This window comes from Melospiza melodia, chromosome 9, assembly GCF_035770615.1.
Source record: "Melospiza melodia melodia isolate bMelMel2 chromosome 9, bMelMel2.pri, whole genome shotgun sequence".
Classification (NCBI taxonomy): Eukaryota; Metazoa; Chordata; class Aves; order Passeriformes; family Passerellidae; genus Melospiza; species Melospiza melodia.
Window position 1 is genome coordinate 15,294,184 of NC_086202.1, and position 26,734 is coordinate 15,320,917.

Below are 26,734 nucleotides of genomic sequence, written 5' to 3' on the forward strand. Positions count from 1 at the left end.
GTAAAATTCCAGTTTAGCAATGTAGTCTCTCCTACCAGCTTTCTAGAAATGTTACAACAGGCTAATAACAAAAAGTTAAGCATTAACCAAGATGGGACAAGCATGTAGCTACTGAACTAAAAACTGTTTTTTCAGGTCTTTCCTTTGTTCATTTTTTAAAATATCATGTATTTCACTTCTTGAATTGCTCTTGATTAAAATTATCTCCATTTAATTTAAAAAACTTGTTTTCTGTCTTTTCAGAATGCATCAGAATATGAGCTGAGCAGATTCAAAACAATGCACCAGCCGTAAGTTTCTCATTATTTTCCACTTCCCCATTGAATGACTAATACACTTCTACCCTGACAGTTGCTCTGTTAATAAATCAGGGAAAATGAGAATTGAAACCTCCTGATCACGTGAACTTTAACATTGACAGGGTGGGACTTCCTCAGGATTAGGATCCAGGAATATTTACAAAAGCTATGGTTCAGATAAGCTGATGGGAAAGTCTCTTCTGCACCTCTCTGCAGATGCTGGATGTTATTCTTCCTCAGAGCAGAAAGGGGCAAACATGATATTAGTAAAAGTACAAGTTCAACCTATTCCAGAACATAAAGGCTCTTTGCTTGTATTGTATTTGAGGTCAAATTTTCATCTGCTACCTAGGGATTAATTTAAGCGATCAGTTCAACAAAGTGCTATGTTGAAAGTAATTTAACTAGAATTTAAATATAGTACTGAATAAGCAAATATAGACATAACAGATGAGAAATGCCTTCATATAACTTGTGACAAATCAAGTCTGTTTCAAAGGATATCCTTAATGTTCAAACATATTATTTCTCTTGTAGTACTACACAGAAATAATATTAGGGAATTTTCTCTATGAGCCAGTGAAACCAAGACATCAGTTTAATATAATGTGTTGCTGTTCTTCACCTAATGGTTGTTACTATTCCATGTAGTTTTACCCTCCATCACAAGCTGGGAAAACATTGATCAATTTGCAAATTGTTTTCTGAATTCCACTCTATTGGTAAGAAACTGGATAAGCTTGAAGGCATTTTTACCCAATAAATTCCTATTCCTATTGATAGGAATTCATTGAGAGCATAGGTAAATATTCTTCTGGGTTTAGTTTAATAATTTACTAGGTAAGTAAAAAAATGAATGGACTTTCTTGCAAAGCACTTTAGTCTAACAGAACATCATTTTGAGAGAAAATGTAGAGAGAAAGTCAACCAAGGATACATTTTCTCTTTCTGACATACATTAATCTGATCTGCTGAAATATTGGGGCAAACATTGAACTTAGGCCAAGAGTTGCACTTCTAGTGATGTGAGCATTCAAGCTTTGAATCCTCAAATTATATATTGGAATAATAAAAGTGTTTTGCCATTTGTATTCCACGGTCCAAAGCATTAAAATTCCTTAAATGCACAGTGTGGATGTCATATCCTCAGTACCAACTTCCAATCTAAAATGTGTTACTCTTACATCGTACTACTGGCTATTGAAAAAACTGCCTGAGTTTCCAGCACTTTCAGTTTAACTGGAGACATTGAGTCTACATTGATCCACCTAACACAGATCAGCTGGCCTGTTCCAGCATGTTCACACAGCAGGTAATTCCCAATGGACCAAGACACTGAGGACAGATAAACAGAAAATTAATAATTGCCAGACACAGTGGGACTGAGATCCTGTGTTTCTCCTGGCTGTGGCCAGAGCTTCAGGTCTCTGCCTTGATGAAAGTTTCTTCATGGGGATTCATCAGGCAGGAATTAAGCTCTCTGACCACCAGCAAAAGCTCTTTGCCTTTCCTATTCCAGTTCAACACTTGATATTCTTGTTTTCCACAAGATTCTGAGTCCACAAGGCTGTGAGTGCTCTTTGAGCTAAAACACAGAGTTATTCCCCATTCTGCTGGGACATCTCATGACAGAGGTACCAGGAGCAATCTGCAGCCATGCTTGGGTGTGCTTCTCTGCCCTCTGCACCAAACACCTCCAACAACTTAATGCAAGGCTCTTTTCCCTCCAGCCAGTACCATGCTTGTTCTCTAAAGGGAAAAAAATTGTCTAGGCAAAAAAGACAAAATGGTTTATCTGGAAAGAGTTTATCATAGTAATTCTGTTTTGATACCCTTAAGTAAAAATTTTTTGCTCTACACTTCTCATGAAATTTCTTGCCATATTCTTTTGAGTTTACTGTGTCAATGTTGGCTTTGACAGCCTAATGACAGCCCCATATAAACTAGTTCCCACCTACACTTGAAGCCACAGATGTGCCTAGATTGTTTCTGAGCAACTACTGGATGTTAAGGTGAAATTACCAAGGTGCAGTCTCTACTAGTGTCTTGCCCTACCTCTGAAATTCAATAATGAAATATTTTCCTCCCCACTTGCTAAACTGTATCAGAAGAGAGGCGCTGCTTTAAAACACAGGACAGCAGAGCACTGAGTCACTAGTCCAAACCCTCTCTGGAGCTGCCAGGGTTGTGCAACAAACTGCTCTCACAGGTTTACATGTTTGCAGCAATCCCAACAGCATGTTGAAATCTCGAGCTTTGCTTAAAGCCTTTCCTCCTGCACAAGCACCATTGTACTTTTCACTCCACACAGCAGACTCAGCTGATAAACTCTCACCCTGAAAGCCTGAGATCACCCAAAGCACTGAACCAGCTCACTCTCAAGAATGCCAGTACAACTGCACTTTCCAGATACTTCCCCTGAGAGCAGTTTCAAACATCCCACTGATTCCAGTCTTGGGCCCCTTTAGTCAGTGCTAACATTTATGCCAGGGAGAACACTCTATAGAAAAACATCAAGCTACATTCAGGAGCACTTTTTAAGAGAGTGCAGGTACCATAATCAACCTTATACCACAGATACACAAGAATCCTGAAACTTAAGGCCCTTCCAAACACACTGTCTTGCTGTGCAAATAAGATTGGTACTTATAACTGTATCCAGCCAAACCCAGCATATAGGCTATAACTCAATTACAAACATCCAAAATTTGGAAGCATATCTCAGAAAGAAATGTAATTACAGCTTCATCACCTCAGTGTAGATATTCCAAGACTTACAGTATCAGATGTTTATGCAGAAGTTTTTTCATAATGCTTTCAGTCTACCCAAGTTTCATTTTCCCAGGGACCGTGAAATTAAAAGGCTGCCTTTATAGCTAATGTGATTAGAAATTCATCCCAGATCAAACTCAGAATAAATTTTGCTCTCAGCTCGGGAGCTCTGGGGGCTACTTTACAAAATCAGGATTGAAATCTTTCATCACAAAATCAGTACTTTCTATCACATGCTAATTCAGAAGCCTGTTCTGGCTGTGACAGATTGCCAGGTAAATGAGAAATCCTCACCTGCAAATCAGGTCTGAGGTGTCAAGTCTTGAGTTTACCATTTGTATATAGCAACATGCAGTTATGGAAGATCCTGGGTAATAAGTGAGCTGAGTTGCAGAACACATAATTACAAGTTCTGTGTAATTATGGTATGGGCAGCATTTGATCTTCTTTGCTTGAAATAAACATCTATCAATTTTCACTTCTGTGAAAAATGTTAATACTTTATTCCACCAGGAATTTATAGCATATGCAGAAAAAATAGCTGGCTTTAAATCATGTAAGTATTCTATAATTGATTTCTAGATGAGTTTCTAACATCTTTTTTATTTGATTTGATCATAATTTTTAAGAACTCCAAACAGAAATTTTCCATCCTTGCCTTCCAAGAACAGGCAATGTCTTTTCCTGAATCATATGAATAAATTCTCAATTGTAAGAGCTGTTACATACCAGGAAAGTACCTTTCTAGTAATGCTGAGGTGTTCCACTTGAGATGTCTGAACTTGCATAGTTCAAACTACAAGAACTAGAAATGTTACACATTAACATCTTTTTCTGTTCTCCCCTCTCCGCTCACATTTTTTATTTCTTTACTATTAAGGTAAACAACTTAATGTGGAAAATTAACTTTTCAGCTTTGACACAGACATCAACACTTACATACACTTAATCAAAGACAATTCCTAACAAAAATATGAATAAAACTAATGAGATTTCTATGACAACTAAGGTGTTTCCTTAAAAAAATAATAAAGAGCTTTTGCTGTCTCTTTAAGTAAGATCCAGCAGCACAGACATCTTGTCTTGTTCAGACAATCTGCATTTGGACTTTCCCCAGTCCATAGAAAGCTTTCAACTGAAAAACAAAGGAAGTAGATTAATTCTATTCCAATACTTAGTAAGCAGGAAAGATTTTCCCCTATCCTTGGGATAATCATAATGTTTTTTTATTATAATAGATCCTTCAAATACCATTACACATTAAAATTAATGTTCAGGACAATTTATAAATTAGAAAATTATAGAGTTAGTGAACCTTGCCCAATCACTTTTCATGCTACCCTACCATGCTCAGCCATCTATGGAATGTTATTAGAGGGGATGAGGGTAAAATTTTTAAGTGTTTCTTTAATATTGAAACTATGCTCATTTTTAGGGACCTTCAGTAAGATAGATCAGAGGTACACTTCAATAACAGTGAGAGACTAGAGATCTGTCAGCCCTCTTTGAAGAGCAAGCGTGGATCAGCCTCTGAGAACAAAGCCCATGCTAGTCCAGGCAAAGGGACTGTAACACCCAGCTTCATCTCACTAAGTTTTTGTGAAAGTAGATATCTTTCCCTTTTTTAATACCCTAAACCAGCCTAAACAGCAATGCAGTATCAGTCACACAGCAACTCAATTTGGGTACCAAAATTCAAATAAATGGCTCATCTGTTTGGGGCATGTATGCAAATGACCTGCTTAGGTTTCCACACAAAGGCAGAAGCAAAGACCAGAAATGGAAGCTGTTGCCCAAACCACTTCTTCACCATCATATTTCTGGACAGGATCCCTTTTCTCCACCCTGTCCGTTGATGTGCTTTCCTTTTCTCTATTACATATCTGTACTCAGACCACAGAGAAGAGGCTGTTGTAGTTTCAAATCATTGGTCTTTCTTCCCTTTTAGAGAATCATATTTGTTAGTCAGAAAGTGCTGCACCTGGGACTCAAAACCAGAAGAAAATAACTTCTGGCTCATTCAAGCAATGAAGTGTGAAGGGCCATTAATTTATAATCTCATTTTACCAGGATTCCACATGTGCCCCAGCTCAAGTACACACTGGGCAGAAAAAAGAACAGATGTCTGGGCTCATTTTGCTCCAAGTGTCCAAACTGGAGTCCTCTCAGTTTTTGGAAGAAATAAAATATTTAATTTACAGCATGTTATCAACATATATTTATGCTCTCTGCAGGAGGGACATGTCATTCTTCTTGCTTTAGACTAGCCTCTGTGAAAATGAGTGAAAACACAATCTCTTTTTGCTTTTGTATAAGCATGTGGAGAGCATCATTCATTAGTTCATAAGTTTATGCTGTGATGTCAGGGGGTCTACACACTATTGCCAAAATAGTGGAGGAAAGCATTAAACCAAATAACGTAAACTTTTTTCAGTTCAGAATTTAGAAAATGACAGGTTGAGATAATACTAAGCAATGAAAACAGCAGTACTTAAAAATGGGGTCATCAAGACAAGCAAAGCAGAGAAGGTACAAGATAAGCTGCAAGGAGAAGTTAAGGGACCATGGCAGGAGGGTCAGATGCAGCTGCAAGCCAGACAGTTGGGGCTGCAGCAACCAGACACTTGAAACAGCTTCAGAGGAGGCTGCTCAGTGCAGCTGGGCTGGAAAAGATGAAGTGCACTTGGTAGGAATGCCACAGCAGCCCCTTGTGCAACAGAATTCAAGACCTGAAACCCAACTGTCTGAAACCCATAGAATTAACAAGTTTGCCAAAAATACATATTTCAAAGATTTCTCCCCAAAAAATGCAGAAATTGGTTCAGCATGCAAATAAATACCTTTTTACTAGCACCTTCCTTAAAAAGTTCCTTTCCAAGAGCAAACAGTGGGAGGAATGTAGGATTGCCTGAGTAACAGCACAGAACTGACATGGCAGCACTCGTGCATAACTGCATGCAGATGCACTGACCCTCATCAACACATGACTCAGGGCATCACAGAGCCTCTCTGGATGGATCACCTGCAACCACCCAAATACAGACAGTACCACAATGTACATATTTACTAAATTATGAGTCATGAGCACCTTCATGCTGGCCTTCTCATTGTCAATGCTTCAGAGCACCTGTGTGCTTGCAATGGGTGCAGGAGGGACTGAGGAGTTGCCATCCAGCACAGGAGTTGCTCAGCTGCCAGAAGCAGGGACACTGCTCCAATGGATGCTGCACACGACCAGAACAGCAGCTTTCCTGCAGGATGCCACAGTTCAGGACTACTCACACCATGTCTGCCCAGTTATTTTATCAAGCTCCTGGAGGACAGAGGCATTAAAGAACATTCTCCATAGTAGGGAAAGAGGTCAGTCTCCCTGCCCAAATCTGTTTTGGTCTGGACTGAGACTGCTGCTAAAAATGATCATGGAACAGTGTTACATAATCTGTCTTTAAAAATATTTTATTTTATTTTATTCTTCCACAAACCATGCCTAATTTTTCAAACCCTGACAATCTCCTTCTGTTTCTAATAGCCAAGAATTCTGGGAAGAAAAACAAAAGGAGATTTCATGTATTTTACAGTTCTTATACTAGCTTTTCTACCTACTGCCATGCCATTGCACATTTTAGGTACTCTCCAATGATATCCTTGACAGAGCATTGGGTCTCAGTTTCTTCTTCACAATTCTGGCACTGAGTTTGACAGACACCTGCTACCACAATTCTATCATTTCTCCTATTTAGTTCCTCACTGCACAGTTTAATGGCTTTTTATTATTTTACCAAGCTCTCAGAATACAGACTAAAGCTAAAAATATGTTACCATTTCAATTAACATACCTTACCATGCATTTCACAAGTGGAATCAATCCTTTTTCCTAAATCACTGATCTGGCTGATATCATTAATTACCTTTATCAGTATATTAGTTCCTCATTTCATTCCTCTGGCTCAGGGAATAATCTGAAGAAATACACAAGAATATTAGACATTTCCATACTGTTGCTTCCATTAACAGATACTACAGCTCAAGAACATAAAAGTAAAAGAATTATTTGTATTGCTTGGAATGTCAACATGAATTACCAGCTATAATCCTTTTATGTTACTGGTACAAATATTGTTCACATATAGCCCACAAATAGATTTAAATACACTCTGAAGAGACATTCCAAAGTCAATTATTTCTTAGTATTAATTTTTATTTTTAATGAAATAGAAGTATGATTCACATGTATAGTTTTAGAGGTAATCTCTGCTAGATTGTCCCTTTCCAAGGATTAATTCCAAATTACAGATAAACCAACAAATTTCAACAATTTCAGCTTTTAACCAAAAGCAGTACTATTTATGTATCATATACCTCCATGCATTGGTATTTCATTGGGTTTTCTCTTAAAAAAAAAAAAAAAAGGCAGCTAAGTAAATACTGAAAAATAACAACTGTAGCTAATTTCTGATCACAGACCTTACAGATAATGTCTTTCAAGCAACACTTTTCTATCATCACCAAGATGACTATAGCTTCAGATCCTCTGTTAATCACAGTGAATAGTGGGAATAAATCCATCAGGATTAAAGAATTCAATGCTCCTGAACCAGCCTAAGATAAAACCAACACATCTGTATACATCTATACCTGTCATGTACCTTTTAGAGTCCACAGGATGGAGCACCACTTTCTGGACAGATTTGAAGTGCTGTTCAGTCACAACCAATGCCCCAAGAACATTTTGAAGCACAGCCCCAGGGAATAGCTCCAGCAGACACCCAGGCTTAGGCTTAGAACTCATTCTACACCAAGCTCAAAATGTTCTTCCTTTATCAGCATTTCTTTCTACTCTGACATCCTTGTGCATCAGCTTCCTTAAAGCAAAGCAGTTCTGGGCCAGCTCCAAGGTGGGTGCCAGGTGACATTTGTGACACCCGGTGCTTGAGGAAGGAAAGAAGGAGGGGATGGGTTCGGGCGGGCACCTCCACACCTGTGTGTGAACTGTCACTGCTGGGCTGCAGTGACACCCCACTCACCACCTGAAACAAACAAAATTGCACAGTGCACTACTACTCAGGTAATATCAGTTCCACCAGGAATCAGCATAGTAATAGAAATCTATCATTTCTTTAGAAGCCTCATTATACTCTGAGTAGTTTTTTTCATACAAGGAGCAATTCTCCTGTGAACAGAACAATGAAAGTAAACTGACATCAAGGAAAGGTTAAGCTTGAAAGAAATCACAATGCCTAAGGAAAAGGTACCTTAAAAACCAACAATTTCTCTTTGGAACACTCTACTGTATCAGTATTGTCTTCCTATTTGCTAACCAATACAAATATTTTCTATCAAAAGCTATACAAAGGCCATACATCTTGTGAGTAGTTTCAAATTACAAACAGTGCAATCTAGTCTGCACTCATCAGTCTGCTTATAAACACAATTCTGACTCAACACCATTATGACAAAATGAACAGGACTGTTTCAAATGTATGACATAACCCTAGATAGCTACAATACAGAGAAAGGTGTTAAATATCTAAATCCATGCTGGAGATGTTGATAAAATTCACCAACAACCAGACATTAAAAATCTTGTAGAGCTATCACCTATGCATATTATTCCTAAACTAATAGTCAGAAACTTTCTTCCATCACAAAATACTTTAGTTGGTAATTTCCTCAATGCAGAGACCTTCTTGTTCTCTATTATAACACTATATAAAAAAGGGAAGATTGTTTATAAATAATACAATGGAGTATAATGGATATTCAAATTCACATATGTGTGTTTCTTTACGTGTAGACTTCTGTCATATTTTATTTCTTCTTTCCTTTCTCAATATTGTATTTTCCCTTTGTATTTTAAAACTGAAGGGAAGTTATTCTGAAATCCAGTGTTTGATAGTAAACATAGACTTTTTGTCCCAATATCCTGTGGGAGGGGAAAGATGAAGAATCATATGACCACAAACTTGTAAAGTAACTCTTTTAAATTATGTACTATGGCAACAAATGCTTCACATTAGGATCTATAAAAATAATAACCCTCTCTGATATAGTGTTGGACTCCAATTCATCTGCTACATTTTTGTGGTCTTAATGCAATTAAAGTTACCAACTGTGTAAACATATCCTTAGCAACAATCCACAAAATTTGCAGCTGTAGACAACAGAAAAAATTCATGGCTGTAGTTACAAGTCTGAACAATTTTTCTCAACAGAAGAGAGTATTCCATTAAAGTGTATCTCTTTGGTCATAAAATGTTCTCTTGCTAATATTTCAAAGAGTAGTTTGATACTTATTAAGACAATAATTACTTTCTTTAAAAAGTCTCCCATCTCCCTGATCATTTTACTGGGGTTTATTGAGGGTGGGGTTTTTTTGTTTTGTTTTGGGTTTTTTTTTTGTTTTTTTGGGGTTTTTTTGTTTGTTTTTTGTTTTGTTTTGGTTTGGTTTTTTTTTTTTGTTTTTTTGTTTGTTTTTTTGTTTGTTTTTTTGTTTTTTTTGGTTTTTGGGGTTTTTTTGGAAGGTGGTATTTCAAATCCACTACATTTTTGTGTGAAAAAAATTTTTGAAACTTTTTCTGTTCAGTGACATCTCTGCTTCCAGAACACAGTGGCAGGCAATTCCAATTATCCAGGAAACAGGAGAGAGCAGTCTAAAGCAGATGGAAACACATGGGAATAGAAAAGACTATAGATAAAATAATTTTTCCTGTTCTTAAGCTGGAATAGGAAAACGCTCAGACAGCATAATTATGGTCAGTGAAGTGCAGATTACCAAACTGTGCCACCCACCAACCCTTTCCCTTTGGTTGTATGTATTACAGGCCAGTGCAGGAAAGAAGTGGTTTTAAAATTGTTAGTTTTTAAGCATTTTTCAGATACTGAAGGCATCCTGGTATGTGTAACAGCACTATACAAAAATGACCTTATTTCAAGACATTCCTTTCACTTTGAAATTTTAAAAATTTGTGCAGCCTTTTGTCTGTGTGAGCAAAGAGCCCTGTGTCCCTGCAGCCTCCCTCCCGTGGTTAGGCTCACAGTGGGACAAGCCGGACACTCAGGGGCATCTCCCTGGCAGCCACTCGTGACTGCTGGAAGGGGATCAGGTTTGCAGCACTTGCAGAGCTGCTCCCGAGAGTCCCTGTGGGTGTCAGCTGGCTCCAAGACAGGTCACTGCCTCTGAGACAATCTGATCTCAAATGCTTTGAGTCGGACGTTAAATAATTAGTGTGTCTGTAGGAGCAATACTTGTGTTTCTGTATGCACATGAAACAGATGACGGTAAAACTGAAAAGCAGAAGTGCAGCTTTTTGCACAGTCCCCAGAGAAAGAAAACACATATTCTCAGCAGGTGCTAAAATGTGTTTGCTCAGAAGACTCTTCATGAGAAAATCCTACTAAATTTACTGTTTTCACATCTTTGCCTGCAGTACATGCCTACATGTATGACCTGTTTCCTCCAGTGAGCCTAATGACAAACCCAAATCCCATTCAATAAAATTTAGAGTTGCATTTTCAACTGCATCTTCTATTACTAGTACTGTAAGATCAGCTTTGAGCATGCCATTGGTATCGAAAATGATAAAGGATTAAAGTTTTAAGATTTCTAGGGCAGCTGATAGGAATCCTCCAAAATCAACACTGTGACATTGAGCTATTTGACCCACAGTGAGAAGACCAAAACTCCTGAAAATCAGTATTATGTAAAAACACTTGGGACAGAAATGTACACTCTTCTCATCACATGTAATTCTCCCTGTACAAGAAGTGTTTCCTAGTTTAAAATGGCATATAAGCATCCTGGGAAAGGAGAAAATTCCATTGAACTAGATACTAGATTGGAAAAAAACAGTGATGTATTATTTTAAATAAAAAGCAGAACTATTTCACCTGTTTGTAGCAATCAGTAAGTAGCAAATATAGATAATATTATGAGAAATCATGTTCCATAAACTCATGTTTTCCAAATACCAGCAATGAGACACTGAATACTAAGTTACGTAGGCAGTGTGTTGACCAAAATAGAAATTGAGGGGGCAAAAACTACATCTAAATTGACATAGTTTTAAACAATAGAGTTTGAGTGCATTTCTGGCCTGGTATGAAGTACCACAAATTTGCATTCAGATCCATATGATCAAGCACAAAACCCTCACAGGCAGCATGTGACTGTCTACTGCTAATTTTCTGTTTCCCCTGCACTCTTCACTACCACAGCCCATTGCTAGCATATCTTCCTACAGATATTCTGAAAGTAGAAGAAATCAAATACATACAAAATATTATCAAACAGCACTTTTCTTTTAGGAAAAAAAAATGAGTTTGCAGCACAACTACAGATTCCAGTTCAGATTCACATGGTTTGTACTTGGGCTGTCTTCCGATGCAGATGGCACCAGTTTGGGCTATTTTCACTCCGCAGCCATGAAAAAGAGAACTGTGGCAATCATTTCCTAACTTTCATGTGAACACAGACTGATCAAGCCAAATTCCTGTTACTGACCAGTTATATTTACATTCACATTACAGTGCTTCTATGGCTGGAGCTCTCTTTAGTGCTAATCTAGTAGCTCAGAGCTCAAGCAGTAGATGCCTCTTTTAAATAGAGTCCTTCATGTTTGAACACATACTGTCTTTGAAGCAATTATCAATCTAAGATTAAAGACAGCCTGTAGATATGGGCAGGGAGAAGTACCTCTGAGCTAGGTGAAACACTATGAGGGAGTAAAATCAGACAGATATTTTGAAGTGAATTATCAATCATTTTACATACTGCTCAGGAGAGCTTATAGTGGAGCTCTGTTGCTGGGATTTCCTAAAAGAAAAGCCAAGCAAAAGCTCACAAAGCTGTCTTTTAAAGAGCAAATTGTGCAATATCCTGTGATTCTCCACATTCTCCAGAAGTAGGGAAGTCAAAATCAAAGAACACACTTAGCAGAGAAGGTTGCACATTAAATTATCTCCATTAATTCTTTCCTATAAAGAACAGTTGGATCCTTCACTCCTGAGTACTTCTAAGAAAAAAATTGGCCCAATCACCTCTAATAATGTTGGAGAGAAAGCTTTGTTAATAGAGAAGGAGTTAAGAAATGGGTTTCTTAACATGACTGAGAGATAAAGTCATATATGGTCATGTCATGAATAAAAATGAAACCTGGTAATCCAACTGATTACTTACTTCAAATCAGGTTTCTTGGCAGTTTCATAGACATTGAAGGCACTAGACTGTATCTATGAGCATTAATGTAATCTGTAAAAAGTAGCTTCCTCTTGAATAGTCATGCATAGCTTGAGATCCTTTGACGCAGCACTGTCTCCTCAAAGCATCAAAAATAAGCATTAAAGAGATTCACTGGAAATCATTTGAATCTACCTGCAGTTCTTTTTATTCAGCTTCTTATTGCTAAATGTGAGTTTACAATTAAAGCTTTTATCTCAACCTCTAGGGTGTGAAACCCTAGAGGTTCAGAAATGGCAATGGGAGCCAAGGCTGCACCTGTACCCTGGCTTGGACTTTTCTCCCTTCCCTGCAGCTTGATTGTCCATCTCTCCTGTGTGCCAGAGCTCCTGCCTGGGACACCTTCCTAGGGCTTCTTGCTTGCAGAAGTTGCTAAGGGGAGATGCTGCTGCACCACTGAGCCCCACCCCAGCAGCAGTCAGGATGTGGCTTCAGGCATCAACCCAGAGCAAGAGCTCAAACAGGCCCCCAGGTTCCCCAGACTAATTAGTTCCCTAGACTAATATGTCACACAGCCATACTCTGGTAACTTGCATTAAGAAAATGGCAAAAATGGTCTCCATAAAAAGCTGTTAGCATCAAAACTTAAGAGTCTTAAAGGAAGATATGCATAGCTGTTATATTATATTTAAATTTAATAGCTTCAGCAGGAACCCCTGACAAACCCAAAATCAGCATACAAACCATGTATTAAACTAGGGAGCATTAATTTCAGTGGAAATAAGAAAAGGCAGTCATCAAAGGAGTCAGAGAAAAACCTTCAGGCAAGAAAATACACCCATCTTGTCAGTGATAGCAGCCAAACCCTGGACTTTGTTTATTTCTCTACAATTGACTTTCTATGGAGATGCTTTTTCTGATCTAGGGACATCACTTAACAAGAACTAAAATGCTTTAGAAAAGTCATCTGATCCTTTGTTTCTATGCTACAGGAGTCTTTTATCTACTTAGAGATCCAAAGTAAAACCAAAAATTATTCTAACAATATTCTAACAATAGGATATAGAAAACTGGAGCCCTGAAACAGGACATACCTGGCAATTCACAGTTTTGACCAAATGAAGGTGGGATGCTCACAGTCTTTGTCACAGAGTTTGTTTCAGCAAGTCTGGTTTTGACCATGCCTCAATGGCCTCACAGCTCTGAAACAGAAACCAGAACATGCCGCCAAGAATGAGGCAGCATGCGGAAGGAAAGAGCTGGTTGGAAATTAACAGCAGAAGATAGCAGAGGGGATAAAAAACACATTCTGTTTCTGAACATGTTTATCAACATGCTTTATCAAATGCTAAAGAAGTTGCTTTTAAAAATCAATCTATTTATGAGCATAACTGGGGAATTATGCAGTCATATTGGGAGAGGATGAGAGAAACCAACACAGACGGAGCCACAGCACTTGCAAAGAAGAGAAAATTATGTTACAACAGACAGTGGCATTTATAAAATCTATTCAAGCATTTAGAAGGCCTTTTTCAAAATTACAATGGCATTTTGAGCATCAAAAATTTAAAATAGAAATGCATGTATATTCTGTAAGCCATCCTGCCAAAGGACTTAACTGGCAAATCCTGCATACCTGCATTAGGGAATAGTGCCAGGAATCCATCCTCTATCCTTTGCAGCCAAATAAAGGAAAATAAAGTTAGTGCCTATCTACATAATCACAAGAGTGACAGTCTGTATGGATGCAGGTTCTTAAAACATTAGATAGGAAAATACAATTTAGGCAAAAGGCTTCAGTGATGTCGCTCAAGAGAAGCAGTATTGTGGGAACACCTCTGCAAAACACCTCATCCAAGACTTCGAGATACATTCTTCTGGGACACCATTATGCCCCACAGCCCTTCCAGGCCATGTCTCAGCAGGCAGCAGCACAATCCCCACTGGCCCCAGATGTGCCAGGGAGCAGGGAGGTGACACAGGCATCCCTCAAAACAAATCCCCATCTACCCAAAACAGTCCCTGAGTCCCTGTGGCTGGGGAGGAGAGTTTCCTGTTAACCATCACTATGGTCAAGATGCCACCCACATGGTAACAAAATCCCAGTTCCTCTTTGGCCTTATCCAAATGAGCATATAATGTCAAAGAGGGAGAGTTGCTGGGGTTACAGCTACAGAAATAGCACACATTATGTTTGCTGTGTGGCTCAACCCGACCACCGCCTGCAGGCTCTCCCAGGGCTCCTGAAGAGGAAGGCAGGGTGTTTCCTGCACTGGGGGTCAGTCAGGCCCTGCCCCCAGCTCCAGCCTGGGCCCCAGAGACACCATTTTGGGGTGGCAAGTAAGGCTGTAGTGATGGAGAAACTCTTGTTCCTTGCCCTGTCCCTCGTGCAGGTCTGCAGGGCCACCCTGCCAGCTGGACAGTTACATGCCCCTGTCCATATGGGCTGTACAAATCCTCCTGACCACAGACAGGATCAGTCTTAACATAGGCCCAGAGTTCAGACTCTGCAAACACCTGCTGGGCAAAAAGGAGAGGCCTGGGGCTGTTTGGAGGGATTGGCCATGCCCTTCTTCATTTAAGGTTTTTCTCCAGTGGTTTTTCTATGTTGGGGTACCCAATCCAGCCTTTTCAGCACTGGGGCAGATAGCCCAAGGCTGACTTGGAGGCAGACCAGAGAGAGCTAAGCAGGTGCCACAGAATCTCATGAACAAGTCCTGTATAATGAAGACTTTTTTAGGAGTAACTTCTTGGCAGCAATACCAGTCTAAAAAGTCGCACACCCTATTCTGCTCATCCTGCACTGCACACTCACAAACATCTGTGCACCAAATCAAACCAAAGAACTGTTGCAGCTAAAAACCCCGATTTTTGTGACTTTTTGCTTGATTGTTTGTAGTGGACTCCTTTCCCAGTCCACGTAGCACAGCTACACAAACACAGGGGCCAGCAGATGACTGGGATGAGAAATCCTGTGTGAGTCAAAGTGTCACTGAGCCCTGAGTGCACGGGACTGAGGGACTGCCCTGAGCATGACACATCAGCAGCCACCCCTTCCTGGGACCAGGGAGGTGACAGCACTGCAAGGACAGGGGAGAGAACTCGGCACTGGCACTGCAGAGTTTTAAACCTGTAGCCTTGGTTGAGTCAGGAAGAAACAAGGTTAAATCAGCACAGTATTGCAGATGACAGATCCCAGAGGAAAAAAGCTCAGGATTTCTGCAACAGCCAGGCAAGAGGAGTTGTTGTATAAGGGAAACCCTGCAGGAACCTACTGAGCAAATCTCTTATTCTGATATGTGTTCAGATAAGTGGGAAGATTATATAAGCAAAAGGGAAAGTGACACAGCAATATATTCCTATCTACTTCTTCACACTGTCAATGTGAACTTTAACTAATTCAAAATTAATTTAATTTTCAAAATAACTTTTAGGGAGTAAAATTGCAAAGCTGACCGGTCCACAACCAGATACAACGCAACATGGAGTTCCAGTTTTGTGCATTACATGACAGTCAACATTGTATTTATTATTCCTTAAAGTCCACAAACTTTCTAAGATACCCCAAAAAAAAGCAATTTGTACACTATCGGCCAAGCCTAGAAAATACTGTATTCAAACATCAAGCAATTCCTATGCTGAAAGCTCAGAGACCAAAACCAGCAGCCTGCCAAGATCACAACGATACTTCTATCAAAGACAAAAACCTCATGGCAGGCTATTTCCCCAGAGTCACCTGCACTAACCAGGAAACTCTGTTTTGCTCCTTCAGTTTCACAAGAAAAAAAACTTCAGTCAGTACTCTCTGGGGAGAAGAATTCCATGGGAAAACCTAGCCAAGTGGCAATAAGAATCCCACCAAGAAATACCTTTGTGTGTCCCCAAAGCATATTGTACATATCAAAACATATTAACATGATGTAGACGCACACTGAAAAACATAACTACTAGGTTTCTTCTCTAGAACAGCCTTAGGTTAGAAACTAAGCTGCAGAGAGGCCAAAGATACAGAAGGGGAGCAACAAGAGCCATCCTCCAAAGGTGCAGAATTCAAATTAATATAATAATAATAATAATAATAATAATAATAATAATAATAATAATAATAATAATAATAATAATAATAATAATAACCTGGATGTGAACAACTGCCTACACTGCCCCTTAGAAGCAACTGGCTGCCTCCTAAGTTCAGCTTTATAGAGGAAAATATGGTTGAGCTTAAGACTGAGCAAAAAGTCCCAAGCTCAGAGATACCAGAGCCATAAAACACACCTTGAGTGGGAACAGCCTTGCTGTGTCTCTGGAAGGATCAGAGTTTTAAATAGTTTTAAAATAGGGTAAGAAACTTTTTTTTCTTTACAGTTACATTCAAAAGAATGGGGATAAGATGGTGATTTTTTCTCTTTCACTGGGCAACCTCGGGAAAGGCAAAGTTCCCACGCAGCATGTTCCCACCTGGCACAAATTCACCAGGAGCGGGGAGGAGGAGAGGAACCAGGCCCTGCATCTCTCCCCGCAGCCGGTGAAACCCCTGGGCTGGGCAGGTGACAGCGAGCGGCTCACCGGCCCCGGCACGGCCCGCTGGGCTCGCCCTCAGCCGCTGCTCAGCTCCCCGGAGCCAGCGCGGCCGGGCCGCCCCTCAGCTCCCCCGAACCAGCGCGGCCGGGCCGCTCCGGCAGCTCCGGGGGCAGGGGCGGATCAGCGGGCCCCCGCTCCCGAAGGCTCCTCCTCGGTTCCCGGCTCCGCAGCCACCTGTGCGCGCCCCGGGCGGGGCGGAGCCGGCCGAGCCCCGGGTCCCTCCTCTGCCGGTGCCTGCAGGCGGGACGGGTCGGGGAGAGGCTCCGGCAGCGCGGCGGGACCCGGCGGAAGGAGAGTCCGGCCCGGGCAAGCGGCGGCGCTGGCAGGTGCCGGGCCGAGGGCAGCGCGTCCCGGGGGGCAGCGCTCACGGGCATGGACAAGCTCAACAGGCTGACGGTGCCGGCCGGAGAGAAGTTCAGGTAGGGGCTGGTCCGCTCCCCGCTCCTGCGGGAACGGCGCTGCCGCGGGACTGAGGGCAGCGGTGGGAAGGCAGCGGGGGACGAGGCGCTTCCCGCGGCGCAGCGCGGGGCCATCGGGAGCTGCCGAGGCACGAGGAAGTTGGCAGAGGTTTTAGAGTAAAAGGGAGTTTTACCCGTTCTGACCCGCTGGCCAGGCGCCGCAAGGAAGTGCGGGAGGTAAACACGGGTTTGGAGTGGGTAACGCAGATTTAGAAGTAAAATATGTGTCGGTTTCACCTGCAGCGCAAAGAGGAATATTTTCAAAGTGTCTATTTTCAAAGTTGTAAGGAAATAGTGTGTGACTCATTATGATGTATGACTCTTATGCAAATTAGAAAAACTTAATTAATTGCTTAATGCTTTAATGTCTTATGAAGATGGCTTTTGTAGTTAAGTTTTGTAATGTTTCCTAATCTTCGAAAGAACTGGCGGAATGGAGGGAACTGGAAAATGGGAAATGTTCCTAAGTGAAGGAGAACAATGTTAAATACAGGGTTTAAGAGGAAAAAAGCAGAAGCTGGCCATTACTGAAGTATTTTTAGTGTGTCTCGCTTCATGTGCTGCTACAGTTGGCACTTCGAGGCTCTTTCATCATGACTTTTTGTATTTCTGAATACTTAAAAGAAGTTCTGTTTCAGATTAAGGTAACATGGAATTCTTTTCTTCCTCTGAAAAAATAAGAATGAAATACTGAAAAATATTTTTTCCTAAAATAAGTCATACTTAAGCACTCAATACTAACTTATAAACCCTTCTCAAGTCTCTCTCCCTCTCCCCAGAAACCTTCGTGCAAACTGGAATAATCTTTTGTAAAGCTAATTTTGATGGAATGCAGTTTATTGATGCCTACTCTCTCCATACTGTGGCAGTGTTGTTGGGGAGGTGTGTACTGGCAGAGCTGCAGTGACACTGATGCTCCTCAGCCAGGCACAGCTAATGAAAGCCAAGCCGGCTGCATCCTAACCTGTGGAAGCCTCAATGGACAGGGGGAAGAACGCAGAGAATTTCCTCATTGCCTGCAATTTACCACCTTAAGTAGTCTGAACTGGTTTAAATGGTGTTGGTCTAAACTAGCTATCTTTAAATAACAAGTTGAGGAACAAGTTGGAAAGCTTGATTCCATCCATTACTGGTACATAAAAAAATACAGTACACACCTTCTGCTGTCATAAAATTATAGCTGGGATTCTCTTTCTGCACTTTTGCAAACAATTAGAGCAGGATTACCTTCAAGTATCTAAAGTGTGAGTGTATCTATGTGTGAGGGTTATAATGGCCCACAACTTTTTGGTGAACTGATTCAAAAGCCCTAAACCCAAAAGGCAGCACCACCCCTCTGCTGCACCTTCACATAGACTGCACTCTACATCTCATCTGAGGTTTTAATATTGTTGTAAAATAGGGAAGAGAAAGAAGTAGCTCTGCTTTCCTGTATTAATCTGAAGTATTACAAGCTACTCTTTCTCTCCTCCTCATGGCAAATTCAGCCGATTTGTGCAGGGATAGGAGGAGCACCTGTTTCTCAAGTGTGTGAGCGTTCTCACCACACACAGTGGACATGCATACTTCGACTTGAGCATGTTGAAATGCTCCTTAGAAACCTGGATATGTGGCTACAAAATCTTACTGTGGTGTCAGGATTTTAAAACCTGAAGGCGGAGCTTTCCATGAGTAGATATTCACAGGATAAATTTAAGAGAGATATGCAAATACAGGAAGAAATCAGCGTAATGTGGTGGGAGCCTTTTCCTTTATCTTTGAAACACCTGGGTACCCCCTCGTGCTCTGTGACCTGTTAACAGTGCAGTTGACTTCCTAATTCCACCCCTGTCTGCATGGAACACACACAGGTGGTTCAGAGTTTGTATTGAATGTTACATGATCTAAATGTTTATGGCAAAATTGTACTTTTCTTCATATGCTAAGATGCGATGCCAAGAAACATTCCTGCCAAACATAGTTTCAATTTATGTGATTATAGTTTGCATTTTTAAAGACAACTTTCTTAAAATTTCTGCTTTATAGCAGCAAAAGTTAAAAAAGCACTACTGTTGAGTCTGAGAGAGACTCTTTTTATTTTTTTAAGTGCAGACCTGAAAAGCTAGATATTATGTGGTTTTGCTAAGCTCAGCTATTCTCCATGGGTGTAGTTGAGCCCACCAGACCTAGCTTTTTGTTGCATTAGCAAATCTTAGATCAGATCTGATCTAACAAATGGAACATTTGTTTAGTTTATTGCAGCAATAAGAACTTTAAATGTTCTTATATGTCTGTCTGCCTGACATGTTGTGGTATGTACATTGTTTGCTGTTAAGCCACTCAACTAACTTCAGTAATAGTTGGACAGGAATGCTGGAACTTCATGGAATTCTGGTATTAATTTCTATATAGTGTTTCTTATAAGGCATGCACAGTATTATACAAATATTCCCTCAGTGTGTTCTAACTGCTTCCTTATAGTCAGGAAAAATTAATTCAAAGGCTTGGTTATTTATTGTGAGATAAACTAATCTGTGGTTCATAGAAATAATTTGGTACTTTGAATGGTTTCCCAAAGAGTGGAGTGAATACATGAGCAATACCCATACTGCCATGGCAAGCTCTAGCGTGCCTGGATTTCAGACTGAACTTCAGGGAAAAAAAATTATGCTGCAAACATACAGAAATAGATGCACTCATGATCAGGGACAGTAGGCAGCATGGGTAATGGGAAGTTAGAAGCTCAGAAGAAAAGTCTGCACTAACCTTGCAAACTCTTTTGTGGTTTAACCTCCCTGGACTATAAGCCTATGATTCCTATGATTTAAATAATTTCTAGCTACTATATGTAGCTGTGTCACAGCATCTCTTCAGACTTGCTGCATTTTTTTATTATGACCACAAACCTTAATGATGACCCTCTGCCCATAGCTGGCTTTGCTGTGTGGCACTAAGTCCTTGTGAAGGCATCATCACCTCTGTGGTGATGGGCAAACCATGGCACAAACCAAAGTGTGCCACATGCTTTCACTTGCCTAAGGTCATGCAGCCAGGGAGTTCCTGATTGCACACAGCCTTTTCCAAGGGCACAGTTGCATGTTAATTTTACATGACTTCTTTAATTTGCAGCACTCCATCTCTGCCCCCAGCAAAAACAAAGGTTTAAAATCCCTATCTCCAAGCATAATGTCCATTTAAAAGGAAGTGGAAAAAAACTGACAATTTGCTTTTCTTAGGTTGAACAAGTGTGTCTGGGTTTTTTTTTTTTTTTTTTTTGCAGGATTTTGTATTAGTCCTCGTTAAACAGAAGGGTTTAAATCCTAATTCCATGAAAATCAAGAGGGATTTCCTTGAAGCCAGAATGTCTGTTGTCTGTCAAACCAGGAGGTGTTTATAGTGTTCACTAATTTTCTACTGGTAGCTTGGCTGTAACTGCTAGGCCTTTTTCTTTAACAGAGGATCTTCTGGCAATGTGTCTTCTTGAAAGTGTATAGTAGGAAAAAATAATTCATTTGGCATTGAAATTTTATTCATTATCTCAAATTTCATCCTATGTATAGGATGCTTTACCATAGGGAGCATTTACTTTTGGAGAAAGTGTTTGGGGAATATCTGGATATGAGTTTTGTACTGTAAGAAAATATTTTATTGTAGTAGTTCTACAAATTCCTCTTAAGTGGTAGCAAACAGTTTTAGAAATTGAATCTGTTTTCTCAAGGCAAATTTTAACTTAGTTTTTTACCTCAGTGAACTTGAACAGAACAAAAGAACAAAAACAAACTCAAGCAAGAAATTAACTGGAAGTAACCTATAGAATGTTCTCCATGACAGAATTAGCCATCAAAGCCCACATCCAACTGTAACATCTCAACCTGTCATTAGTTACATAGAGTCCAGAGGAAAGGCTCTGCAAATGATAGAATCATTCAGTGGTTTGGGTTGAAAGGGACCATCCTGTTCCCATCCCTCAGCCATGGGCAGGGAAACCTTCCACTAGATCAGGTTGCTCAACCTGGCCTTGAACACTTCCAGGGATGGGACAGCCACAAGTTCTCAAGCCAGCCTGTTCCAGTGCCTCCCCACCTCCACAGTAAAGAATTTCTTTCTAATATCCAAACGGCTCTGTTTGATGCCATTCCCTTTGTCCTGGTACTGCATACCCTTGTAATCAGCTCCTCTCCAGCTTTCTTGTAGACCCCCGCAGTTACTAAAAGGCTGCAATAAGATCACCCCAGAGCTTTGCCTTTTCCAGGCTGAACAATCCCAATTCTCTCAGCCTCACTTCTGCTCTTCCACTTGCTCTGGAGATCTCCCCTTTCTAGCAAAAGTCTAATCTGCCCTAAGGAGATAACAGCTGGGAAGGCCTTCTGCTCTTCAGCGCCCATTGCCACCCATAGCCACCCCTGTCTCGGCTTCCAGTGTCTCCTGACAGCTTCCCACTGCACAGTACCACTCTGTGGTGGCAGCAGCTTCTGTGGCACACCCTGTTTTAGCCTGGCAACGTGTAGGCTGAACATAAAAGGTCACATGAAATCCCACTTCAGTGATTTGCAGTCTTCAAAGCTGAGTTTCACAGGCACAGGGAAAGGAGGACACCAGCTGTATTTGCTGCGCTGATGAGCGCAAACAAAAGTTTTTGCTGTAGGATTGTTAGGTCCTGTTTGCCATACAAAGCGCAGTTTATGTCAGCTTAAATAGTTCATAAATTCTCTCTCATCTCTGGACTTTGGAATGAAATGAGATAGGAAATGCAAACTTCCCCAAATACCACTGCAAAAGTCCATTCTTTCACTCAGTGTGACTTCTCCAGTCAAATCCTCTTGCTTCTTCCTCTGACCTTGCTTCAGCACAGCATAGCCTCCATCCCATCTATATTTGTCCTTCTTTATTCCCTTCTCTCTGCACAACCACTTCATTCTACCAATCCCTTTAAAGCTTCTTTTCTTCCTTCCAGCTATGTCATCCACCTGGACTACTCCCCAGGCTAAAAAAAACAACCAACCTACCAAAACAACCAAACCTGAAACACACTAATTTTTATTAAAAACAGAAAGCCAAAAAAAAGCATCCACCCACAAACTGAAGGGGGGAAAACACCCAAAGTAAACCACCACATAGGATTTATTCTCAGACAGAATTTCCTCCCTATAATGCTGTTTATAGAAAGAATGTTTAAGTGTGACTGTGACCTATATGTGTTTTAAATAAATATATTTAAAGAAATATGGTAATGTGGACAAAAGGATGCAGTATAATATTGAAACTATCAAGAGATGCCCTGCTTTGGTCTCTGCAGGTAGACAGCAGTGTAAGGGTGTAATGTGTTCACAAGATCAGCTATGCTTATGTAGTACCTATAGCTGCATTCTTCTTGTGCTGGCAAAATTATTAAGTCATTGGCAAATAAAATATGTTCAAAATAAAATAGGGCCTTGTAGTGACACTAAAGGCCTGCTAAAATAACTGTCCAGAGTAGGAGCATTTGTCAACCATAGCAATGACAAGCGACACCATCCTTGGCCTGCAACTGTCAGTGACTCAGCAGAAGCGAAAAATTTAGATTTGATCTAATGACATAGGGTGGGTTTTTTTGTTTTTTTAGTAAAATAATAAATTATTAAAAGCCAAGCAAAGAACCCAATAAATTAATGTTCATGCCCATGGGGAAAAAACAACATTCTAGCAAACGTGGCAAAACTCTTTTTTTTACCATTAGTTTATAAATGTGCCCCACACAGCTGTGTAGAGAGCTAGATATTAAATCATAATTTGATATTGCAGGTACTCAGTGATATGTTGTTTCCAGAATAAACAGTTTTGTGTTTTACAGAATCATTCAAAATCTATGTACTGCACAGGACAGTAAAATGTGATAGATGCTTTGCTTTTGGAAGGCAAATATGGCAATCATAAATCATTACGAAAAAGCCCCACTGGAAAACCATATTAGTTTATATGCTCAGCAGACAAGAGAATTGAAAAATTGATGGAAAACAGTGGCTGAAAGGGACAGTACTTTCCCATTTGGCTTTAGGGTATCATCTTAGATTTTTGGTAAACTGTAAGAGGATGCAATGTAGATATGTCTGGTTTTGCCAGCTGTAATAAATTACTGAAGAGTAACAGAAGCTTGAAAATTCTATTAACATCTTTATCCTAATTGGTTAGTATATACATTTTGAACAAGTTTATTTTCCAGACATAAGCAAAGGCAGATGTGCAATGCTACAAGTTTATGACCTCAACATAAATTACTACATAGTAAATGCTTTAGAAATAATTGAAATAAGGTATTTTATATGTAAATGTGAAATCTAAGTTATAATGACTACATAATGTACTCATATGTATTTATGAGGCAGTAATATGAAAAACATGAGTATATGTTTTTCAAGCTTAATTCAAGGGGAAACCAGGTGAAGTAAGCTATTAATAGAAGAGGCTAAACTATGTGTCTTAATGTTTCCTTCCTATCTTAAAATATGGATGCTGTGGGCATCTCTGCAGGATGCACAGAGGCAGCAAAGTGCTACTGGAGCTGTAGCCACATGGCCAGTTGAATTTGGCACAAGTCTGAGCAGCTGCCAAAAGAGCAGGTCCCTTTCTCCGCCCTCCCAAGGCCCCTGCTCACCCTGCCCCTCTCTGCCCTCTCGCTGGCACCAGGGTTCCAATGACCACGTGGCAGAGCTGGGTCTGATCCTGCTGATATCCAAATTGGCAAAAGAAAAAAGAAGTTCGTTTCCCAGCTGGAATTCCCATGATTCATCATAGTTGGGGAAGCACCGAGGGCAGAGAGGAGTGGAATTTCCCCTTTCAGTGGCAGCCCACGTGGGCTCCATTAAAGTGATGTAGGGACCAGCCAGGGAATTTCTCCAGAGTTGAACAAAATTTGATTGGCTTCAGAACAAAACAAACAAAACTGATCCATGAGCAGCCTCCATTAGGTCTCTGTTAGTGCCACCCCACATCTATGATGGGTATAATGCTTCTGTAGCTTGAGCAAGAAGCAAGAACACTTTCAGCCCAAGCACAGCAGTGTTTGTTAGTGGGAATATTCTGGGTCCGTACCAGATCCTGTCTTTATTCATTTCCCTACAATGTCTTTCTGCTTCTTCTTCTTGTTGAACTATAAAGTTCAACACACTTAAGTATTGTAAATTTCTGTCCTTGTTCTCCTTCAGTGACCAGGCTGTAGGGTACTAATCCTTCAGGGAGGTACAGCACTCGCTGAGTTTTAACTGGAACTGCATTTTAGAGTAGCCTAATGGCTTGAACTTCCTTCTGCTGCTTGAAAACATTCAGGAAAAGTGGAGTAAGTCTTGTGAATGTGGTTTCTGTGTGGGGGTTGGTTTTTTTTGTTTTGTGTTTTAAAACATTAACTTACATCCAGAGAGCTGGTGCAAAAAAGATCAGCAAACCAAAAAATGGCTCAAAACAGAGCAGGTCAGTTACAGAACAGAAAACATCGCTTATCTTTTTATGTCAAGAAGTGACATGTAATATTCACTTACATATTGTACTACCTCATTTTCTGTATTCCCTACAGTGTCAATGTTACTCAGTTGGGATAAAGGGAAGAGCAATCTGCATAAGAGGGGAGAGATGTCCAAAACTTGGAAGTTTTGTTTGTTTGCTTGCTTGCTTGTTTGTTTCCAGGCAAATTCAAATGCTTAGCATTGGAAACCTAGAATGGGTTCTTTAAATATGCAGAACTCCCAGTCACCCCAAAGTATTTACACTTTTTACTTTCATGTTAGGCATGATTTCTGTCAAGAATGTATTATTCCTTTGCATGCTACATTTTTGATTAACTCAGTGAATATTAGTACTTAACCAGTGCAAGGAGGACTGACAGCTTTTTTGTAAAGATTATGTAGAGGACAAATGAAGATGAAAAATACAATCAGTATTTAGCCTTTCTGTGCCTCTGTGTGTACCATGTAAACACACACCTGCTCTAACTATGGGGGTTGCCTTTAGGCAAAACAGTGGATGATACAAAAGTGAGCAGAACAGGATGTTTCTGAGACTTTAAGAAATCAACACTCTTGTCAAAATGAATATAAACTATTGTCATTTCCCCTTGTGCATCTCCCAAATATGCGTGAGAACAATTCCTTGTTTCTTCTTCCTCTCAGATAGGTAGCTGTAATTGACTTCTCCCAATAAGCAAACCTCTTTGAACTTTTCTTGTCAGCTTTGAGATAGCTTTACAGATAAAGATCAAAGGCTCAGTGCCTTGAATGGATGGTTTGGTGCCACAGGTTACCACCTCCAGTTCCAAACTTCCTCTTCTCCCACCAAGAAAGGCATTGCAGGGGGTGGATAAAACCCCAGACTAGATGAGGGGCTCCAAGACCCTATCTTAGACCAGTAGCTGCTGAAGTGGTTTATCTGACTGCACCTCAAGGATTCATCTGTCTCTCTTACACATTTTTATGCATTTTACACAAATCTCAGCCATTGAAAACAACAACTGTGACCCAGGTGGCTGATTCAACCTGGCATTTCCTTGCAAAGGACTCCCACTCTTTCTGTTCCAGGTAGAATAGGATGTAAGGGTGTGCACATGTAGAGATCTGAAGCACCTGAAGGAGGTCTAGTTAGAAATTAGATGCTTTCTTTATTTGGTATTTCTTTTTGCTTTCTACTGAGGAATTAGAAGTGAAGATGAAGGAGGTAGAGTTGTTTCATAACATTTAATTGCATTGTCTTTGAGGCACAAAAGTGACAAGTAATAGGAAAATACATCTTAGGAACACACCCAGTTCACCAAAATCCATGTTCTTCCACAAAGACCATGGCAGGAGCATTGCTTTCATGGAAGCCTGGCATAGGAAAGGTGGTCCTTTTCTGGTTTGTTAATTCAGTTTGAGAAGATATTTCAACATAAGAGCTTAATGCTTTTCAAAATCTCAAGTGGCAGTTTTACAAATCCCCTTCTAGGTAAGCAGTTTCTCCCCCCAGAAAGAAGCAGGAGTCTTCCCTTTGTCCAGAAACACTGACTTTCTTTCTTGATTTGGTCACCTGCCTAGCTATTTATAAAACTGAAGGATAACAGAAACACAAAACAAAGACCAGCTGGGGAGAAGGTGCTGGGATAATTGTGCTGTGAGAAGCCATAAAGGAGGGGTCTGGACACGCTGTTCTTTCTTCAGTTTCAAATTCTAATGTGGTTTTTTTTTAATTAACGGAAGTAGCTGTTATAATTTTTAGATTTCTGGTCTTTGAGTTTTGGTTTGTATCTTCTAATAACTTAGCTTTTATTTTCCAAATTTCGTTGCTTTCTGTTTTGTGGTTCTTACAGCTGTGGCAAGTGGGTATTTTTGGAGACTTTTTGTTTTAAGTCTAAATTTGCACTTACTAAATACCATGCTAGTATTCTAATGCCAAGTATTTAAATTTGCCTGAAAAACAACCCCAAACAAACAAACAAAAACTCTGAAAAACATTTTTTTGTTTTAATGTGA

General features: G+C 40.2%; 2 protein-coding genes across 13 annotated transcripts in view; one reads left to right on the forward strand and one right to left on the reverse strand.

Moving 5' to 3' along the window:
* The window catches only part of DNTT (DNA nucleotidylexotransferase), a 148,439-nt gene extending 131,633 nt beyond the window's left edge, over nucleotides 1-16,806 (reverse strand). For 3 of the 6 annotated variants that reach the window (XM_063163457.1, XM_063163451.1, XM_063163455.1), the window contains exon 1: nucleotides 16,705-16,806. The gene's annotated coding sequence lies outside the window, so the exon portion shown is untranslated. Of the gene's footprint in view, nucleotides 1-5,911; nucleotides 6,003-13,340; nucleotides 13,452-16,704 lie in introns of those variants that run through there. The other 3 variants (XM_063163452.1, XM_063163456.1, XM_063163454.1) reach the window with 3 other exon arrangements.
* BLNK (B cell linker) overlaps nucleotides 1-26,734 on the forward strand; it is a 90,049-nt gene that overhangs the window by 29,742 nt on the left and 33,573 nt on the right. For 6 of the 7 annotated variants that reach the window (XM_063163444.1, XM_063163446.1, XM_063163447.1 and 3 more), the window contains exon 3: nucleotides 244-290. In XM_063163444.1, coding sequence (XP_063019514.1) covers nucleotides 244-290 — 47 coding nt within the window. Of the gene's footprint in view, nucleotides 1-243; nucleotides 291-17,118; nucleotides 17,247-26,734 lie in introns of those variants that run through there. The other variant, XM_063163445.1, reaches the window with a different exon arrangement.